The sequence below is a fragment of the Protopterus annectens genome, chromosome 7.part0 (assembly GCF_019279795.1).
Source record: "Protopterus annectens isolate FY-2018-M chromosome 7.part0, PAN1.0, whole genome shotgun sequence".
Classification (NCBI taxonomy): Eukaryota; Metazoa; Chordata; order Ceratodontiformes; family Protopteridae; genus Protopterus; species Protopterus annectens.
In genome coordinates, this window is record NC_056739.1 from 1,145,421,588 (window position 1) to 1,145,441,618 (window position 20,031).

At 45.7% G+C, this 20,031-nt stretch overlaps 1 protein-coding gene across 2 annotated transcripts in view; it reads left to right on the top strand.

The window, feature by feature from the left end:
• LOC122806913 (stereocilin-like) overlaps window positions 1–20,031 on the top strand; it is a 608,237-nt gene that overhangs the window by 363,879 nt on the left and 224,327 nt on the right. For both annotated transcript variants that reach the window (XM_044077724.1, XR_006365569.1), the window contains exon 17: window positions 19,293–19,462. In XM_044077724.1, coding sequence (XP_043933659.1) covers window positions 19,293–19,462 — 170 coding nt within the window. The remainder of the gene's footprint in view (window positions 1–19,292; window positions 19,463–20,031) is intronic.

Here is a 20,031-nt window from a genome sequence, read left to right on the forward strand (position 1 = left end):
TGATAGTGTGGTGACATCCCCTGTGTTTACTGGGGGAATATGCAGCATCTGGTGTATTGTAGTATTTGCCAAAAGGATCTGTTCTCTCACACTTGCATTTACACACACCCTACTACCCCCACACACACACACGCACACTTGCCATTTGCAGGATTCATTCCCCTACCTACGAAGTCACAACACGTGAAAGAAACGCATTAGCAAAGCGCACTATTCAGTTACTAGATAGGTCTTCTTCTCTGGCCGTACTTATAGGGTGCTGACAACATCAGTATTTTGAAAGGGTAATGTGCATCAGGTAGTGTGATCTCCTGATTGCCAAAACTAGCATGTTTTTCATATGGAAATACACACACACAAACTCCCCACATCCAAACACACACATATGCCATTTACAGGTTTCAAACTCCTACCTAACTACATTACGACATTCAGGAAAGACACATTAGCAGAGTGCGCTATTCACATTACTGAGAGGCTTTTCTTCTCCTGCTGTACTTATAGGGTGTTGACATCATCTGTGGTTAGAAAGGGGAATGTGCATCCTGTAGTGTGTTCTCCCAGTTGCCAAAAGGGACATTTCCCTCACACAAAATTGCACACACACTAACCCCCTTCATCCAAACACACACACTTGCCATTTGCAGGATTCAAACCACTACCTAATTATGCTATGACACTTGAGATAGACACATTAGCAGAGCGTGCTATTCGCATTACTGGGAGGCTTCCCTTCTCCTGCTGTACTTATAGGGTGCTGACATCATCTGTGTTTAGAAAGGGGAATGTGCATCCTGTAGTGTGTTCTCCCAGTTGCCAAAAGAGACATTTCCCTCACACAAAATTGCACACACACTAACCCCCCTCATTCACACACACACACCTGCCATTTTCAGGATTCAAACCACTACCTAACTATATTATGACACTCAAGATGGACGCATTAGCAGAGCATGCTATTCGTATTACTGGGAGGCTTCTCTTCTCCTGCTGTACTTATAGGGTGCTGACATCATCTGTGTTTAGAAAGGGGAATGTGCATCTTGTAGTGTGTTCTCCCAGTTGCCAAAAGGGACATTTCCCTCACACAAAATTGCACACACACTAACCCCCCTCATCCAAACACACTTGCCATTTGCAGGATTCAAACCACTACCTAACTATGTTACGACACTCGTGACGGATGCATTAGCAGAGCGTGCTATTTGCATTACTGGGAGGCTTCCCTTCTCCTGCTGTACTTATAGGGTGCTGACATCATCAGTGTTTAGAAAGGGGAATGTGCATCCTGTAGTGTATTCTCCTAGTTGGCAAAAGGGATACTTTTTTCAAACAGTCTTGAACACACACTAACCCCCTCCACACACACTGAGCACGTATAAGATTCAAACCCCTACCTAACTATGTTATGACACTCGAGACGGACGCATTAGCGGAGCGCGCTATTCGCATTACTGGGTGGCTTCCCTTCTCCTGCTGTACTTATAGGGTGCTGACATCATCAGTGTTTAGAAAGGGGAATGTGCATCCTGTAGTGTGTTTTCCCAGTTGGCAAAAGGGACATTTCTCTCTCACAGCCTTTCACGCATACAAACCCCACTCACCCACACACACACTGAGCATTTGCAGGATTCGAACCCCTACCTAACTATATTATGACACTTGAGGGAGACACATTAGCAGAGCGCACTACCCGAATTACTGGGCATTTGTTCTGCACCAGTAGTATTTATAGGGTGCTGACATCTTTATTTCTACAGTGGTATGTAGATGTAGTACTACCTGTCAGGTGGGGGATAGCATATATATGCATTTGCAGCCACCTACGTCAGGGTCAGATATGCACATCGCACTGGCAGGTTATGTTCTATACCATGCTTTGGGACCACAGGACCTGTAACATAGGTTCATAGGTTCATAGGTTCATACTAGGCTATCTGCCCAAGGGCATTTATAAGCCTAGCCCATAGTTATGTGGCTTTGCCACCTTTAGTTTGAATAAAAACTATGCCTATCATTTTTCTGTGCCTCTGTCAAGCAGTGACACTGAAGTAATCCCTGGGGTATATCTGCGATCTCCCATCCATTGGTCAAGATTCCTCTTGAACAAGGCCAGCGAGGTGCTCTGCCTCACATGTACCGGGATTTTGTTCCACAGCATAGGGAGTCTCTGGGTGATGAATCTGTCCCTCCAGCACGTTCTATTTATAACCGTGTCAAGGTTTAAGTCTCCGCCTTGTGGTTCTGAGGGATCTAGATTTTTGAGGTGAAGCATATTCATCAAATCTGGGTTTGACATGGCCTTATATGTCAGGCACAGGTCACCTCTGAGCAAGCGGTATGAGACTGAATAAAGCTGGAGTTCTTTCAGTCGGGCAGCATAAGACATATTTTTGAGACCCTTTATCCTTTTGGTGAGGAACTTTTGGGGCCTTTCAAGCTGCATCAGGTGTCTGGTCAGATACATTCCGAACGGGCATTGTACTCAATCATAGGTCTAATGAGTGATGAGTACAGGGGCGATGACCTCCCTTGATCTAGATGTGAATCCCTTCATGATCAGGTGGGCGATATAGAAGGTTTTCCTAACTACTTTAGCAACATGAGTGTCAAACGAAGACTACTGTCAACTTGGGTCCCCAGATCCCTGATGACTTTTCTGTGCTCAGTGGATTGTCACCTATATGGTAGCTAGGGGTAACCTTGTTTTTCCCAAGGGTATGACTATGCATTTTTGGCGTTTAACTTCAGGCCATGGCTCTGGCACCAGTTATCCATTTCTGTGAGGCCCTTCTGGAGGATATCTGTGTCAGATGTGTTTTCGACTATGGCCCAGTTTGCAGTCATCTGCAAACTTTGTCAGCCATAACCCTCCTGTGTTTGCTTGTACTTCAGAAAAGTAGATGCCGAACAAGAGTGGACCCAGGACTGAGCCCTGTGGGACACCACTTGTGACAGGCTTTGAGTCTGACATGGCTCCAGCAACTCTGACCCTGTGGGTTCTGTCGCTAGCCAGTTTGCAACCCATCTTGTGATGTATGGGTTTACATTCAAGCTGATGAGTTTTTCGATGATACCTGAGTGGGGTATTGTGTCAAGGCCTTTGCCAGGTCGAGGTAGGCTGTATGGACTGCCTTTCCTCATCAATGGCCTTGGTGACTGTCTCGAAAAAGTCAACCAAGTTTAAGAGGCAGGATCTGCCTTTGACAAAGCCAAACTGGGTTGGATCCAAAGTCTGCAAGTTCCCTATGTCTTTATTTATGAGTTCCATTATGATCCTCTCCATGGCTTTGCAGATAAGGCTTGTCAAGCTAATGGGCGGTAATTTCCAGGGTCTGTGGAGGCACCGCCCTTATGAAGTGGGACCACAGTCGCCGGCGCCACTCCTTGGGTACGTATCCTGAGGTGAGGCTAAGATTAAACAGCTGTCCTAACTGTGGGTTTAATTCCTCGTTGAGTTCATGAAGCACACAGTCGGGACACCATCCGTCCCATGGATGCTGTGTTTTTGCCTTAGTGAGGGCAGTTCTCACCTGGGCGTTGGAGATGTTTGGGGGCTACAATCCTCTGGAATAGATATCTCTCCTTTTGGGGGAGGGGAGAAGTTTGCACTGAACCTGTCAGCCAGTATGTTAGCAATGTGTGTAGGTTCAGTAATTTTCACATCATTTTGAACTAATTCTGAGCATATCTGGGAGTTTCCTCCTAGGTTTCTAACATAGCTAAAGAAGGCCTTATGATTGTCTTTAGAGTCCTTGGCGATTTTTCTCTCAAAATTTGCCTTGGATGATTTTATGAGAGCTCTTAGTTTTTACTTATAATGATCAAAGGTGTCTTACCTTTCAAGGATTTTGCTCTATCTTGTAGTAGCTTCCTCCTTTTGTTGTAGAGCTTGTTTATGGCTGGGGTCCACCAGACTGGACGCTTGCCTTTGGTACAGAGAGTCTTAGTTTTGTTTGGGATTGCCTGATCCATGCAGTCCTGTAGGTGCTGGTAGAAGGCATTTGTAAGTGATTCAGCGGTTTGAGTAATGTTTACCACTGGCTCAGGGGCCTTAAAGGAGACCACACTAGTTTTTAGAAGTGTGAAATCGGCTTTTGAGAAGTTTTTCACTGTGGTCTTTTTGTTTCAGGTGGGGGCGGGATGAGGACCTCCAGCGAGATTAGTTTATGATCTGATCTCACCAGTGAGGGTATACTTCGGTGTTGAACATTTTGATCCCATGTTCGTGATGATGAGATCAAGTATGTTTTCACCTCTTGTGGGATGGTGACTAGTTGTTCCATGGCATTTGAGTTTATGAACCCAGGAATCTTTGGGTTAGAGTGTTCGGGCTTGAGTAGTGTTCCCAGTCTATATTAGGGTAGTTGAAGTCACCTAGTATGATGGTGTTTGGAGATACATTTATCCCTCCAATGTTTTCAGGAAGGCCATGTGAGGTTCCTGAGTTTGAGAGGGTGGCCTGTAACATGCTACAAATTGCAGAGCAGTCTTGCCTATGGTTAATTGCACCTGGATGGTCTCCGATGCATCGTTGCCACCAACAACCTTGAGGTGTGGGTGTCCTTTATGAATATGGACACCCCTCCTTTCTTGGTGTTGTCCGGATTTTGGGCGGAACGTATGATATGTGGTGAAACCTGTTAGTGCTGGTGTGCTCTCAGGCACCTTGAACCAGGTTTCTGTCACAGCACAGTCATCAATGTTCTCCATATTGAGAAGGGCCTCGAGTCGTGCATCTTGAGATTGAGACTTCTGGCATTGAGCAGCATTACCCTTAGTTTTTTTCCTTTTGGTGTTCTAGGGTGGTAGGTTTAGAATTTGAGCCTTGCCTAAAAAGGCACTATGGGGTGGCAAGAGCCTTTGCCAATATCCGGAAGCCCAGGGTGACAGGTGCAAGCCGTCCCTTGCGAAGCAGCGTGGCTTGTCCAGCATGTCATCCCAGGCAGACAGACATTGGATCCCCTTTGAATGACACCAGAATTTAAGCCAATTATTAAAGCTGATCATCTTATCACTGTATTGTGGCATCATTCTAGGTGAAGGTAGGATACTGCTCAAGGTCAGGGTCATACCTGCCTGGGCTACATAATCAGAGAGCTCCTCGACGTCCCTTTTCATGTAGTCCAAGGAGGTACGTCTCAGGTCGTTGACACCAGTCTACGCAACACACAACACAACCAGTCCAGAACACCACACCCACATCCAGGACACACACTTAGCTTCCCTGGGAACAGTGCCAGGATATGCAGGTGTTCACATACACCATTCCAGTTGTTAACATCAGGTACAGGCATATTGTGTGTGAGAACTACTCAGGCCTCTACCACTTTACCCTACAGCCACTACAATTTGTGGATCCATGTGCTATGGCAGAACCACACACCACAGCCACATGGGGGAATACATATTGCACCTGTCCATCTGCAACGTGGGTACTCACTGTTCCACACCAGAGGTAGACCACCATTGTTGATATCTGACCATACCCACCTTTCCCTGGACATCCATATCCCATCTCCACCCCCAGGCAAGGTTGTCACTGCACACAAACTGTATTTAGCACAAGCAGACTCTACACTTGCGTAGACTGGGGTGGACGACTTCAGAGGACCCATGCTGGAGGATTATACTGGCCACTCAGCATAATCCTTGACAATTGCATTCTATGAGCATGTGTATGGTTTGCATTGGTCATGCTATCCCACATATACCCATGACTGCTCCACAACAAGACACCTGTCAGCTGTACACCAGCCATATATGCGCCGTACAACAGACAGAGTGACCTAATACATTGCAAAGCTGTAGCCCACAGAGGGAGGACATCTGTGAACAGTTCCAGCACGGCACTTCATTCACACATACTCATTACAACACAGTGTTGACAGTGGAATCGTCCAGAGAATGCATATAGGGCTCCCCTCAGTCTGTTATTGACAGACACCTACTGTCAGAGATCCTCAGCAACCCTCTCACAGCACACACCGACAACATGGCTGTGGCTTAGCACATTCAATCCCTGGGACCTCCACAGTGCCCCTGCTTGACAGAGGCACAGCTCACTAGACTCACATGTTGCCTTCTGTGACCTACTTTACAGTGGCACAGTAGCCTACTGTCCTGGGGATGCAGATGCCAAGCACACTCTGGCTGAGCTGTCATTCCCTAGGGCAACAAGCCTAGTATTGACCTCTACACCCATATGTTCAATTGTCGGATGCACAATATTTGTTGTGCTGTTCTACTGTTTGCAGGTCTTTATTGCCATAGTATTCCCTGTTCCTATGACCAACTTGTGTATCTGTGGAAGATGTTTGCATATGACGGCGATCCACTATATCACTTATGTCTCTGTAGTCATTTACTGTGTGCACTGGGCAGATTGCTGTGTTGTGGTTGGTTCCTGGACCGACACGTACAAATACCAGATATGTGTGGCCAACTGCTAAACGGAGACATGGCCTAAGTGTGTGAGCATGCCCAGTTCAGCCTTTCCATGGCATGTTGTCTGACATATGCCTCATTTATCAAAGTGTGCGAGCATGCCTAGTGTGAGCTTTCCATATGTTGCACTCTGAAGTCCACCACATATTTGGGTGTGTGTGAACTTCAACAATATCTCACGTTTATGGTTGTGTGTTGGGTGTCATGTTGTGTACTAACTGGCCAACTGCTTTGTGTCTGCCACAACAGGGATTATACTGTGCCTGCAGGGATTGCATGGGATACTTTGCAGACAGTTCTCAACATACTTTCATAATGACCTAACACTGTAGTACCGTATAGTGTACTGGTTCAGTACTTTCAATGTGGTGGACAGTATCCTGGGCTTTAGTCCTGTGACTGCTTGACATCTTCATAGTGAGCACAACAGACTGTGTAGGGGCCAGTTGTGCACATATCACCATGTTGCAATATGTTCAGATATGGACTACCTACACCAGGCTCGTCCAACATTGCTAGTGTATTCCACAACATGGGTGGACATTGGCAAACACTAGCGATGTTCCCTAGGCCATTTCTGATGCTAGTCACAGGGTGTGTTTGTCCTTCGACACACATTGTAACCGGAGTTTGCCATGACATATGTCATGGTTAGTATACTGTGCCTCTGTCTACCTCTGACATAACAGTGATACCCAGGGTTAGCCTACCATCTCCCATACACTCATCAGGATTCCTCTTGTGGGGTGTCGATATGTGACTCTCTGGCTGACCTGTACCAGGAGTTTACTGAAGAGTGGGGGTGCCTTCTGTGTTATGGATCATTCTGTACAGCTTGTCCTATGTATGTCAGTGCTGGGGTTCAGGTCTCTCATGTGCATAGCTCACTGCCATTTAGATTGTACAAGGTGCAACATGTTCATTCATTCCAGGTTGGACATGGCTTCATACATCAGGCACAGCTTTCCTGTAGCTGGGAAGTATGGCGGTGTGTGGGGCTGCAGTTTGTTTACTCAGGCAACACATGGGATCTGTTCATACTCTTTGCTACCCCTGGTGGGGTACTGTTGTGGACTTTACAGTTGATGGAGGTGTCTGCTGCGGTATATCCCACAGGGGCTATTGTAGTCAGTTGTGATGCTGATGGAGGATGACTGCAGAGCCACAGTGAGTTCCCCTTATCTACATCTGCCATCCTTCATGTTTGGGTGGGTATATGGTACATGTTTTTGCGAACACTACAGCCACATGTTTGTCCAGTGCAGGATATCTATCACCTTTTGTACCCAGGTCTCACATTACATGTTAAGTACCTCATGGGTTAACACCTGTGTGGTAATTTGTGGGCACTTACTCTATATCCACGGTGGTTGTCTATACACAGTTCTGCAATTAGCTTGCTGACATGGCTATGGCTACAGTTGTCTGTTTGTAGGTGGCCCTTTTGTGGGTTGCTTGTGTCAGCTGGGGGTCGGATATGGTGGGCTGTTTGTACTCCTCTGCATACATGTTCAGTCACAGTCCTTCCATGTTGGCCTATACCTATGGGACATATATACAGAACGGGGGTGGGGGAGGGCCAAGACCAGGCCTTGTGGGATGCCACTCATATCCGCTTTGTAGTCTGACATGGATGCGGCATGTCTGACCATGTCAGTTCTGTCCTTGGTCTGGTTTGCAACCCCTCTACTGACATAGGGGTATATATTTAAGCTGGTGAACATATCCATACTGGACTCATACGGTATTGTCTAGAAGCATGTGCACGGTCCAGCTACGCTGTGTGGACCACATTGCCCTCATCAATGACCTTAATGACTGCTTCAAATGGGTCAGACATGTTTAGGGGCAGGTTCTGCAGTTACGACAGCCACACTGTGTAGGGTCCAGTATCAGTAGGTCCACAATAGCCTTCTGTCTGCGGTACATACTGATCCTTTCCGTAGCTGTGCAGAACAAGCTTGTCAGGATCCTGGGGTGGTAGTTGGAGTATCCATTCAGGCAACACCTTTGTTGTGATGGACCACTGTTGTTGTACACTGCTCTTTGGGTACGTATCCTGTGGTAAGGCTGACATTGGGCAGTAGTGTGATTTGGCATTCCATTATTCTTGGAGTCCATGTTGGCCTCAGCACAGGACACCATCACATACCTTTGCTGCTGTGTGTTCTGCTTTGCAGATGATGGCTGTTACCTCAGCATCTACAATGTCAGGGGACCATCAGTCTACTGGGATAGGTATTCTGCACTCGGGGGGGGGGTGTTTGCACTGCACCTGACAGGTTGTATATTAGCAATATGTGTGTGTGTGTTTGGTATGTTGTTTGTAATATCTGTGTGATTCGGGGCATATCTGTGGATGCCCAACATGGTTCCTACCATCAGTTGGGTAACCCTTGTGATTATCCTTAGTGTCCTGTACGTTTTGTATCTTCATAGGTTCATGGGTTCATACTAGGCTACACACCCTAGGCCATTAGTAAGCCTAGCCAGAGTGTGTGTGTCTTTCGCCACCCCTTGCTATGTTCAATTATGGCCATTTATGAAGTTCTTCACTGTGCCTCTGTCTGGTCGTGACACAGTGAGGACCCCCAGTATACATGGACGGTCATCCATCCACTTGGCAATATTCCTATTGAGGGGTGTCAGTGAGGGGCTCTGCCTACCATGGATTGGGATCCTGTTTCTGGGTGTGGGGAGCCTCTGGGTTATGTATCTGTCCCTCCAGCACATCTTATTTCATTATGTGTTGAGGCTGACATCTGTGACTCTCACAGCTCCAATGGCTTTGATTTCCTGTGGTGGAGCATGTCCATTACTCCTGTGTTGGACATGGCCTTGTACAACAGACATACAATGCCTCTGTGTAGGCAGTGTGTGACTGTAGTCAGCTGGGGTGTCTACAGCCAGGCAGCATATGACATATATTTCTCACCCTTTATCCTGTTGGTGGGGTAACTATGAGGTCTTCTGAACCGCTGCAGGTGTCACATACGGTACATCCCATATGAGTCATTGTACTAGATTATGGGTCTGATAAGGAAACAGTACAGCAGCACAGTGACCTCTGTTGATGTTGATGTGAATCCTTTCATGATACGGTGTCCAACATCGACAATCTTCATAGCCACATTGGCATTGTGGGTGTCACATGACAGATTAATGTCGACCTGTGTCCCTAGGTCCCTGATTACTCCTTGCATACATAATGGTTTGACACCTATGTGGTAATTTGTGTGTACCTTGTCTGGTATTTGGTGGGACATTCATACTGTCCAGTGTCTTCGGATGTCTGGGTGGAGTTCTTGTGTGTGAGAGTGTGGTCTGTCGCATGCTACAGACTGTACAGCAGTTTTGACTACAGTTATGTGCACATGGGTGGTCTCCGCTGCTTTGTGCATTGTCAGTTACCTGGCAATATGGGTGTCTGTGCTGCATATGGATACTCCCCCTCCTTTGATGTTTTGGTGCAGGTGTTGGGGCCATAACACATGATATGTGGTATAACCTAGTAGTGCTGGTGTGCTATCACTAGGCTTGCAGCAGGCTTCTGTCACTGCACAGACATCGATGTTCTCCATAATGGGAAGTGCCTCAGGGGCATGCATATTGCAGTTTACACATCTGGCATTGGTCAGCATTACTCTTATGTTTCCTACCACTTATGTTTTCTAGGGTGGTGGGTAGTCTTTTTGGCCTTGCCTACATATGGCTCTATGGAGGCGGCAAAGGCCTTATCCAGTATCCAGACACACACGGGTAAAAGCTGCAAGCCATCCCTGGAACAGCAGCATGGCTTGTCATGCTTGACATCTCAAGCAGACAGACATTAGACCCTCTTGGACTGACAGCTGTAACTGTGCCAGCTGTTAAACATGAGCATTCTGTGTTTGTACTGTGGCATCATTCGTGGTGAGGGTTGGATGCTGCACACAGCCAGTGTCATACCGCCCTGGGGTACATACTCAGAGGGACCATCCATGTCTCTTTTCATGTTGACCAGGGAGGTACATCTCAGGTAATTCACACCAGCATGGACATTGAGTGCATCATATTTCTGCTTGCTTTGGGGTGACCTGCGTACTTGTGTTATGTGGCATTTTGTGGCAGCCTACAGGCAGCTTACTCTACCCTTTCCCTTGTTCAGTCTGGTGAGTGGGACAGCAGTGTGTCTGCCTATACAGACACCTATTACGACTGTATCAGGCATGTTGTTTCTCCTTCTGGCCTGTGACTGTTTGGCACACCAGCTTTGCGTACTATTCATTGCATGTGCTATGTTTGAAGGTTGTGGTTGCTTGTGATCTGCTTTGGAGGCTTCTGTTGGTGTGGTGTGTTTGTAATTAAGGCCTCCGGGAATATTTGTCTGTGTTTATGTGTTTGGTTTACAGTTGTGGTAGGTATATGTGGGACTGGGTTTGTGGTGTATGTGGTTACCTTCTCCTCCTGACTAGTTTTGACAGTACTGAGTTGGTGGAACTCAACCTCTGGTTTGGATACATGGATGCATCTATCACATATATTTGTATTTATTGGGGGGGTGTTGTGGTTGTCTGTGTACTTGGGACTGGTGTCACATTGCCTCTGGATTCACAGATTCTACTTGTTGTGGCTGGACTTAGTGGATTGTATGTGTGGACATATGTTATTGCCATACTACTGGTCAGTGATTCCTTCCCTTTTTATGTTTGCTCTATCATGTGGTAGCTTCCTCATTCTCTTGCATGGTTTGGTAATGGCTGGAGTCCAGCATGTCAGATGCCTGCGTGTATGGCATTGTGTGTTGTTGTTATTTGTGATTGCATACTCCAAGCATTCCTGGCTGTGTGCATGGAATGCCTGTATAACATGTTCTGTGGTGTGTCCCATATTCTGCACTTGCACAGGGCCTTTTGTGGATTCAACATCGGTTTTGAGGGCTGCAACCTATGCTTTACACATGTTTTTCACTGTGGTATTCTGGCCAGGGACTGGGGTCAGGATGTGTATATCCAGTGTGATTACTCTATGGTCTGGTCTTACCAGTGAGGGGTACACTTCTCATCTTGCCATCCAGTACATATGTTGCTGATTATCACATCCAGTATGCTTACCCCTCTTGTGGGAGTGGTACATTGTTCCTGGGCATTTTGGTTTATGGAATCTGGGTAATTTTCTCCTACTGTGTTGGTGCTAGTATAATGCTCGGTGTATGTCTGGGTATTTTCAGTCAAGCAATATAATGTGGTTTGGGGGGCTTGATATATTCATGTATTCCGACATAGGCCAGGTGCAGTTCCTGGTATTAGGACAGTAGTCTGCAGCAGGCTATATACTGGGAGGTGGTTTTAGCCATTGGTATTTGACCATGGCTAATCCATGCTGCTTCTTGTTGTGGTACCAACATGGGGTGTGGTTATCCTTGCCATTTCTTGCTAGTCACCCTCCTTTTGTAGCTTGTTCCATGTTTTGTGGCTGTACAGCACAGTATGAGGTGTGACCTGGTAGTGTTAGGGTGCTGATGTGAGCCTTGACCCAGTTCTCTATTACAGGACTGGTATCTACATTCTCCATACTGTGTGCGTTTACACTGCACACATCTTGCTGTTTATACATCTGTCATTGGGTAGCATTACATCTAGGTTCCTATCCCTTGTAGAACCTATGAAGGTGGGTTTGTGTTTTGAGACTTACCTATTCAGGGCATGCTGTGGGTACTGACAGCGTTTGCCAGTATCCATGGGGCATGGCATGATAGGTGCATGCCATCCCTAGCAGGTGGTGCATCATGTCATGCTCCGCATGTCTTCCCAGCCTGAAACACATTGGCTCCCCTTTGACTAACTGCATTACTTCAGCCAGTTATTGCACTTGATCATCCCATCGTCATTTTGTGGCTTCATGCTTGGTGAGGGTGGATGTTAGTCAGGGTGCTCATGTGTGCATATAGTACATGGTGTTATATTACTTAACACATGGCATTCATGCCTCAGGTGGTGCTGCAGGGCTGCCTCTGTCGGATGCACATATTACACTTCCCTGTACATGTTTGTGAGCAGGTCATGTCATTTTAGGCATCCATGTTATTATTTGAGTGAGTCAGAGGGGGTATCATTCCCAGGGTTCCTAGTGTATGTGCTATGCGTTGCCTCTTTGCCAAGGCCAGGGCATACTGGGCGTGCCTCCTTCTGCCTACTGGGGCAGGCTCAGGTTGTTCCTCCTCCAAGTCACGCTCTGCCTGTGATGGCCTTGGCAATGGTGGGGGGCTGTTTGGCCCGGCCCTATGCTGGTCCTGCTGCAGCTGTTTTCGCAAGATCATATTATGTAGCATAGCACATACCATGACAATTTGGGTACATGTAGTTGGTGTGTACTGCAAGGCTCCACCAGATGTGTCCAGACACCGGAACCATGACTTGAGCAGCCCAAACACACGCTCTATTACATTACGTGTTTGTGCGTGTGCCTCATTATGGTGTTCCTGTTCAGGTGTGTGCGCGTTTCTGATGGGTGTCATCAGCCACGGCTCCAGTGCATAACCTGCATCCCCCACTAGGTTTCCGTGTGGGATGTCCCCATTGGCAAATGTCTGGTACAGCTGCGTCAAATGCCAGATGCGGGAATCGTGGTAGCTCCCAGGGCAGCCAGCACACACATTCATTATTATGCCCTGGGCATCACACACAACCTGGCAGTTGATGGAGGGGAAGCCCTTGCGGTTAATGTAGGCCCTACCCCACTCACCGGCTGGTGCTTTGATGCGTATGTGCATGCAGTATATTGCACCCACTACCTCAGGTTATTCTGCTATTTGCTGGAAGAGACGCATATTGCTGGCCAATACCTCACGGGCATTGGGGAAATATACATGATCACCGACATGTGCTGACATGGCATCCAGGAACTGGTGCAGTACCCTGGAGGCTGATGCCTGTGATATCCCCATCATATCGCCAGTTGGTCTCTGGAAGGTACCTGTTGCTAGTATTCTTAGGCCAACACATACCTTGGTTTCCACTGGAATAGGTTCCCCTCTGTTGGTTCTGTGTGTGAGGCGTGGCCTGCACAGCTCAACAATTTGCTGCAGGAGCTCTCTGTCCACTCTATAGCACTCTACTATCTCCAGCTCATGTAACCCCTGGTAGGTGACCCTGGGCCTGTACACTCTTCTCCGTCTCCTCACTGTGGGTTGTCTGGCACCATCTGCATTGTCACCACCCTCAGCAAGTCGCCTATGTCTCATTATGACAGCTATGGCAGCCCCTAACATTTCTGCTCTGAGTTCAGCTTTTTCAGTTTTCACTTCTATTAGCTTACTCCTGTCTTGCAGTGTCTCTTAAGGGAAACATCCTGCACTACTGTTTGCAGGGTTTTAAGTGCTGGGCTGGGTTACTATTCTGCCTGTGTAATTGCCTGCTTCTAATTGTTTTCACCTGCTAGCTTCAGCAGTTATCCCTGCTACCTTCCTATTAATTCTGTTGCTTCCTTTTTCCTCTCTGTTTCCTCAGGGGGGAGCAACATTCATACTATCAGACACACGCTCACAGTGGCTTACACGCGCGCACACGTGCTTACATGGTTCAGAATCTACTTATTTGGGTTAAAACGCGCGTACACCCGCGCAAACACTGTTACACGTCTGCCAACAGCCTCCAACATACTCAGCCTGCCCTACACGCGCGCACACCCGCGCAAACAGTGTTAAACATCTCCCAACACGCTCCCACATGCTCAGACTGCCTTACACGCGCGCACACTGTCCTACTCGCGCTTCATGGTGTGCACACGTGCGCATGCACGCCCAGCAAGAAACTTTGGTGTAAGTAACAGTGTACACCTTCCATTTCTTGACTTTCCATGACTTATCTTAGGTTCATAGGTTCATAGGTTCATACTAGGCTATCTGCCCTGGGGCAATTATAAGCCTAGCCCGATTCTGTATGACTTACGACCCTTGATTTGAGTATACTGTGCCCTTTTTAAGGTTTAGTTTACTGTGCCTCTGTCTAATAGTGACACGGGAGTAATCCCTGGGACAAACCTACGATCCCCCATCCACTTATCGAGATTCTTCTTGAAGAGATTCAGTGAGGTGCTCTGCCTCACATGAACTGGAATTCTTTTCCAGAGTGAAGGGAGCCCCTGGGTTATGAACCTGTCCCTCCAGCAAGTTCTGTTTATTTCTGTGCTGAGGTTCAAGTCCCTCGAGCGTGTGGCTCTAAGGGATTTAGATTCACTGAGGTGGAGCATGCCCATTAATTCTGGATTTGACATAGCTTTGTATGTCAGGCATAGATCGCCTCGAAGTAGGCGGTATGCAACTGAGTAGAGCTGGAGTTTTTTTAACCGAGCAGTATATGGCATCTGTTTGAGACCCTTGATCCTCTTGGTGAGATACTTTTGGGGTCTTTCTAATTGCTGCAGGTGTCGGGTAAGGTACATCCCAAAAGGGGCATTGTATTCTATGATGGGCCTGATGAGGGATGAATAAAGCACGATTACCTCTCTTGATCTAGATGTGAAACCCTTCGTGATGAGGTGGGCTATGTAGAAGGTCTTTCTAACCACTTTGGCAATGTGGTTTTCAAAGGAGAGATTGCTATCAACTTGGGTCCCGAGGTCCCTAATAACTTTCTCTGTACTTAATGGGTTTCCACCTATGTAGTAATTTGTGGGCACATTATTTTTGCCAAAGGGTATGACTATACATTTTTTGGCATTTAGCTTTAAACCATGGTGCTGGCACCAATTATCTGTCTCTGTGAGACCTTTTTGAAGGATGTTTTTGTCAGCTGGAGAGTTGATTATGGTGCCCAGTTTGCAGTCATCTGTGAACTTGGTGAGCCGTAGTCCTCCCACGTTTGCCTGTACCTCGGAAAAGTATATACCGAACAAGAGTGGTCCCAGGACAGAACCCTGTGGGATGCCACTTGTGACCGGTTTCGTGTCTGACATGGCTCCAGCAACTCTCACTCTGTGGGTTCTGTCTTTGAGCCAGTTTGCGACCCATCTTGTGACATAGGGGTTTATATTTAAGCTGGATAGCTTATTTATGATGCCCGAGTGGGGTATTGTGTCAAATGCCTTTGCAAGGTCCAGATAGGCTGTGTGGACTACCTTCCCTTCATCTATGGCTTTGGTGACTGTTTCAAAGAAGTCAACCAGGTTCAAAAGGCAGGATCTGCCCTTGACAAAGCCGAACTGGGTAGGATCTAGTGTCTGTAGGTCCCCAATGTCTTTGTTTATGAGCTCCATGATGATCCTCTCCACAGCCTTGCAGACTAAGCTAGTCAGGCTTATGGGGCGATAGTTTCCAGGGTCCGTAGAGGCTCCACCTTTGTGGAGTGGGACCACTGTTGCTGTACGCCATTCTGTGGGCACATATCCTGTAGTGAGGCTGAGATTGTATAGCTGTTTTATTTGAGGGATTAGTTCCTCTTGTAGTTCATGTAGGACACAACCTGGGACGCCATCTGGTCCCATGGAAGCAGTGTTTTTTGCTTTGGAGAGGGCAGCCTTCACCTGAGCACCTGAGATGTTTGGGAGGCAGCCCTCTGCTGGGATAGATACTTGCTCTTTTGGGGGGGGGGGTGGAGAAGTTTGCACTGAACCTGTCTGCCAGGATATTGGCGATGTCTGTGGGTTCAGTGTATTTTTTGTTGTTTAGAATCAACTCAGAACAAGTCTGGGAGTTGCATCCCAGGTTTCTAACATAACTGAAAAAGCCTTATGATTGTCTTTGGTGTCCTGTGCAATTTTTCTCAAGCTGGCCTTGGAGGATTTTATGAGGGATCGTAATTTTTGCTAGTACTGATCAGAGATGCCTTCCCTGTTAGGATTTTGCTCTATCATGTAGTAGCTTCCTCCTTCTGTTGTACAGTTTATTTATGGCAGGGGTCCACCAGACTGGACGCCTGCCTTTGGATGACTGGGTCTTGGTTTTGTTTGGGATAGCATGATCCATGCATTCCTGGAGATGTCCGTAGAATGCATTTATATAGGATTCTGCAGTTTGGGCTGTAGTTTCCACTGGTCCTGGGGCCTTGAAGGATTCCACTTCGGTTTTGAGAAGTGAGAAGTTCGCTTTTGAGAAGTTTTTCACTGTGGTTTTCTGGGCTGGGGGTGGGGTCGGGATGTGGACATCCAGTGAAATTAATTTATGGTCTGATCTTACCAATGAGGGATATACTTCTGGTGTGGAGCATAGAGTCCCCATGTTGGTAATGATCAGGTCTAGTATGTTGTCCCCTCTTGTGGGAGTGGTGACTAGTTGTTCCATAGCATTTGAGTTTATAATTTCCAGGAATCTTTGGGCTAAGGTGCTGGGGCTTGAGTAGTGCTTCCAGTCAATGTTTGGGTAGTTGAAGTCGCCCAATATAATGGTGTTCAGAGAGATCTAGTGGCACACCTCTTTCCATGATCTGTGTCTGTCATCTGTCATGTTACACTGGCCTCCAATGAACTGCATTTCTTTCTACCATTCCCCCCTGTGATGTCACCTATCTCCTACTCTGTTCCTCCCCCTTATGTATCTCTTACACTACTCAGACTGTGCTCATTTGCTATGTGACTGTGAGATTCAGTATCCTAACCCTCATTTACATGAGATTGCCTACTAATGCTTAGTTACATGTCTTAGACTCAGCTTGGCCCCTTAGCAACCACTACACGGTGGCCATGTTGTTTTTGGTCTGCTGGTCCCTGCATTGTCATTCCATGTATTGCATGAAACCCACATTTGTGGGTTTATAACCTTCTTTTATGTTTTATACAGCGCAGCCCATTTGCGCGGGGCTGCGCTGGGTTTAAACATCGGCGATCGCCGAAAAAAAAATTATATTTTTAATATTTTTGCATTGGGTTATATTGCCAATGGCCACATATTTGGCCATTGGCATGCTGCCTGAGTCATATGCACCCTTTTTTTGGAGCTGACATGGCTCCGTTGTGGAATTGCAGAAGCACTCAGTTGTCAACTGAGTACATTTCTGCAGCTAAAATGTCTTTTACACGGACTGGTTTCTGCTTTGTGGATCGCTAATATACCTCATTTGCATACCTTTTGGTTGCAAGTGAGGTATTTAGCATGTCCACGCCCAGTCCGTGTAAGAGACGTTTTAGCTGGTCTCTTACACGGAGTTTAGGGCTTTTCCTGGATCGCGAGGCTTGCATGGAGTGTTGCACGTCTTTTACACTCCGTGCAAGCCTTCGTGAATCCTGCCCTGTGTGTGTGTGTGTGTGTGTGTGTGTGTGTGTGTGTGTAATAGGTTTGTGTGCATAATCCTAATAATATTAGAAATATTTACCAAATGTAAATAAATGACATTTTCTGCAGGTAGAAATGCAAAGGTTGACTGTTGAAATTCCATAACTAAATTCTGTTTATGCACCCTGTTTTCTGTGTACTTAATTTTGTTTTAATAAATGTTCTTAATTATCTTTTTTTTTTCAGAAATTCCGGTCAGCTAAATGGAGATATTTGCTTAAACCTGTCAACTCAGATTTGTTCAGGGGAGAGTTATAGTGTCCAGAGACATGTACTGTCTGGGGTAGGAAAGGGGCTGTAACTGAAGGAAGGGCAGGAGGGAAAATATTTATTTTATTATTTATTTTATTTATATAAAATTATTATATAAATTATAAAAAATATATTTTATAAGTTGATATTCAAGTCCAAAAAAGAAATTTATCAACAAAAATAATGTAACTGACAGGTGTTCCTAAAAGTGCATCACGTTAGAATGTGTATATTATGATAATTCTACCTACATATTTATTAACATTCCTTTATGCAGATTCTGCATGCATTTGAGTTCTGCTGGTATATTTATCTCTACAAATGTTTGTGTTTCTGGTGTCTACCGTCTTTGGATGAAGCAGTGTGTTGTGTGATTTGACTGGTCAGCCATTTATAGAGTCAGAACTTGCCTTTACTACCCTTACAGACATGAAGTGTTGTTCCACTGCAGGTGATTCTTTGAAATACTTGTGGATGTGACAGTCACTCTATTGCAATGCTGTTTTTTCATATATACATGTAACAAAACACAGAGAAGAAAAATGTCTCAGTTTCATTTTGTATGATTCCAGTGTTACTATATCCTTCTGATTGCTTACTGTTCAGTATCGTAGCATCATTTTGACAGTGTACTTTCTAAGATCAAGTCATAAAATGGATGCGCAGTATAAGGTAATGCCTTACCTAGTCAAACTTCTGTGTTATTGCCCCTATCTACTTTGTCCTCCTTCTGAAATAGTACATTATTAGGTGTTTCTGAATACACCTCTAGTGATTGTCCATAGCAGCCTTCTAATATCATTGTAGAATGGGAATGTAGTGCGACACTGTTTTGTTCAAGTGGTGATTAGCACTGCAACAAGAGTTATAGAATCAAAGGCCATACCTCTCAACTGCTATGCCTTAGATATAGCACTCTGATTTGGACACCAGATTTATACTTACTCCTCCTTGATCTACTAATATTCCTCATAAAGTCATTCCTGTTTATGGGTACATACCATATTAAATAAAAAACAATACTCCTTTACAAAGATTTCCTATCACTATCTATGTAGGGCCTAGTAAGTGAAGACTTTCTATTGTGAAAAATAAGAAAGTGCTCCTCTTTCTGACTTCCTGCTATGATTTTTTTAAAGGACTGTGCTGTAATTTTTATTGCTTGGAGGTTGAGAGTTGTGACACTGGCTGTAAGTGGAAAAATAACAAAGTCTAAAAATGTGCCTGCCAGAAGTAAGAGACAATATGCATGCAAATGTATTTAGAACAGTAGAATACCAACGCTACTATCAATCATTATGCTATGGTGGAGTGAGTGAGTGTTATGTGGGTACTTTTTACTTTTCAGAGCCTATTCCAACTTGCGCTGACATCAGAGGAACATACGCTGCAGCATGGAGCAGTACACAGCTTGGAGGGATGTCTGCGAGTGAGTTTGGGAACTGCTTGCCCACTCTAAGCCAGGATAAGGAGCTCTCAGCGGACCAATTAAAAGCAGCACTGGCAAAGGCCAAGCAGGTAAGACTGACAGAAATATAATACAAATAGTTTTGGTGATGGAACTGTCAAACAGATGAATGGTGGAGGATCATCAAAAGTTGGTTCTGCCTTTTTTTTATATCAGTCTGCCCTCAGTCAAAGAGATGTTGAGTGAGCAACATGAATCCAAGTAGAATTATGTATCTGGCTAAGGAGAAGTGGGAAGCACCATGACAGTCTGTTCTTTCACATCACCGAAGACTTCTGTTTTCTGGGGCTTGCATGGCTCGACCCTAATGAAAATGATAGAATAGTTCCTGGTTAAAAAAATAAGAATTTGAGGGCTTAGTGATGTATCTTTGTGCATGCATATCTATCCAGAGCCCCCTAAAAATTATTATTGTAATGTGCAGTATATTTATTTTGTTATTGATTTATTGATAAATTTAGTAGTTATTCAAGCACATTAGACATTTATGCATATTATGAGCTACAAATTGGGAGAATAAAAGTTATACATGCTGTTTTAAACCAAGGAGAAGGAGGTAAGCCACAGGGAAGTTAAATATTAAAATGTAAAGTACACAAGTGTATAAGCATTTTTTGGG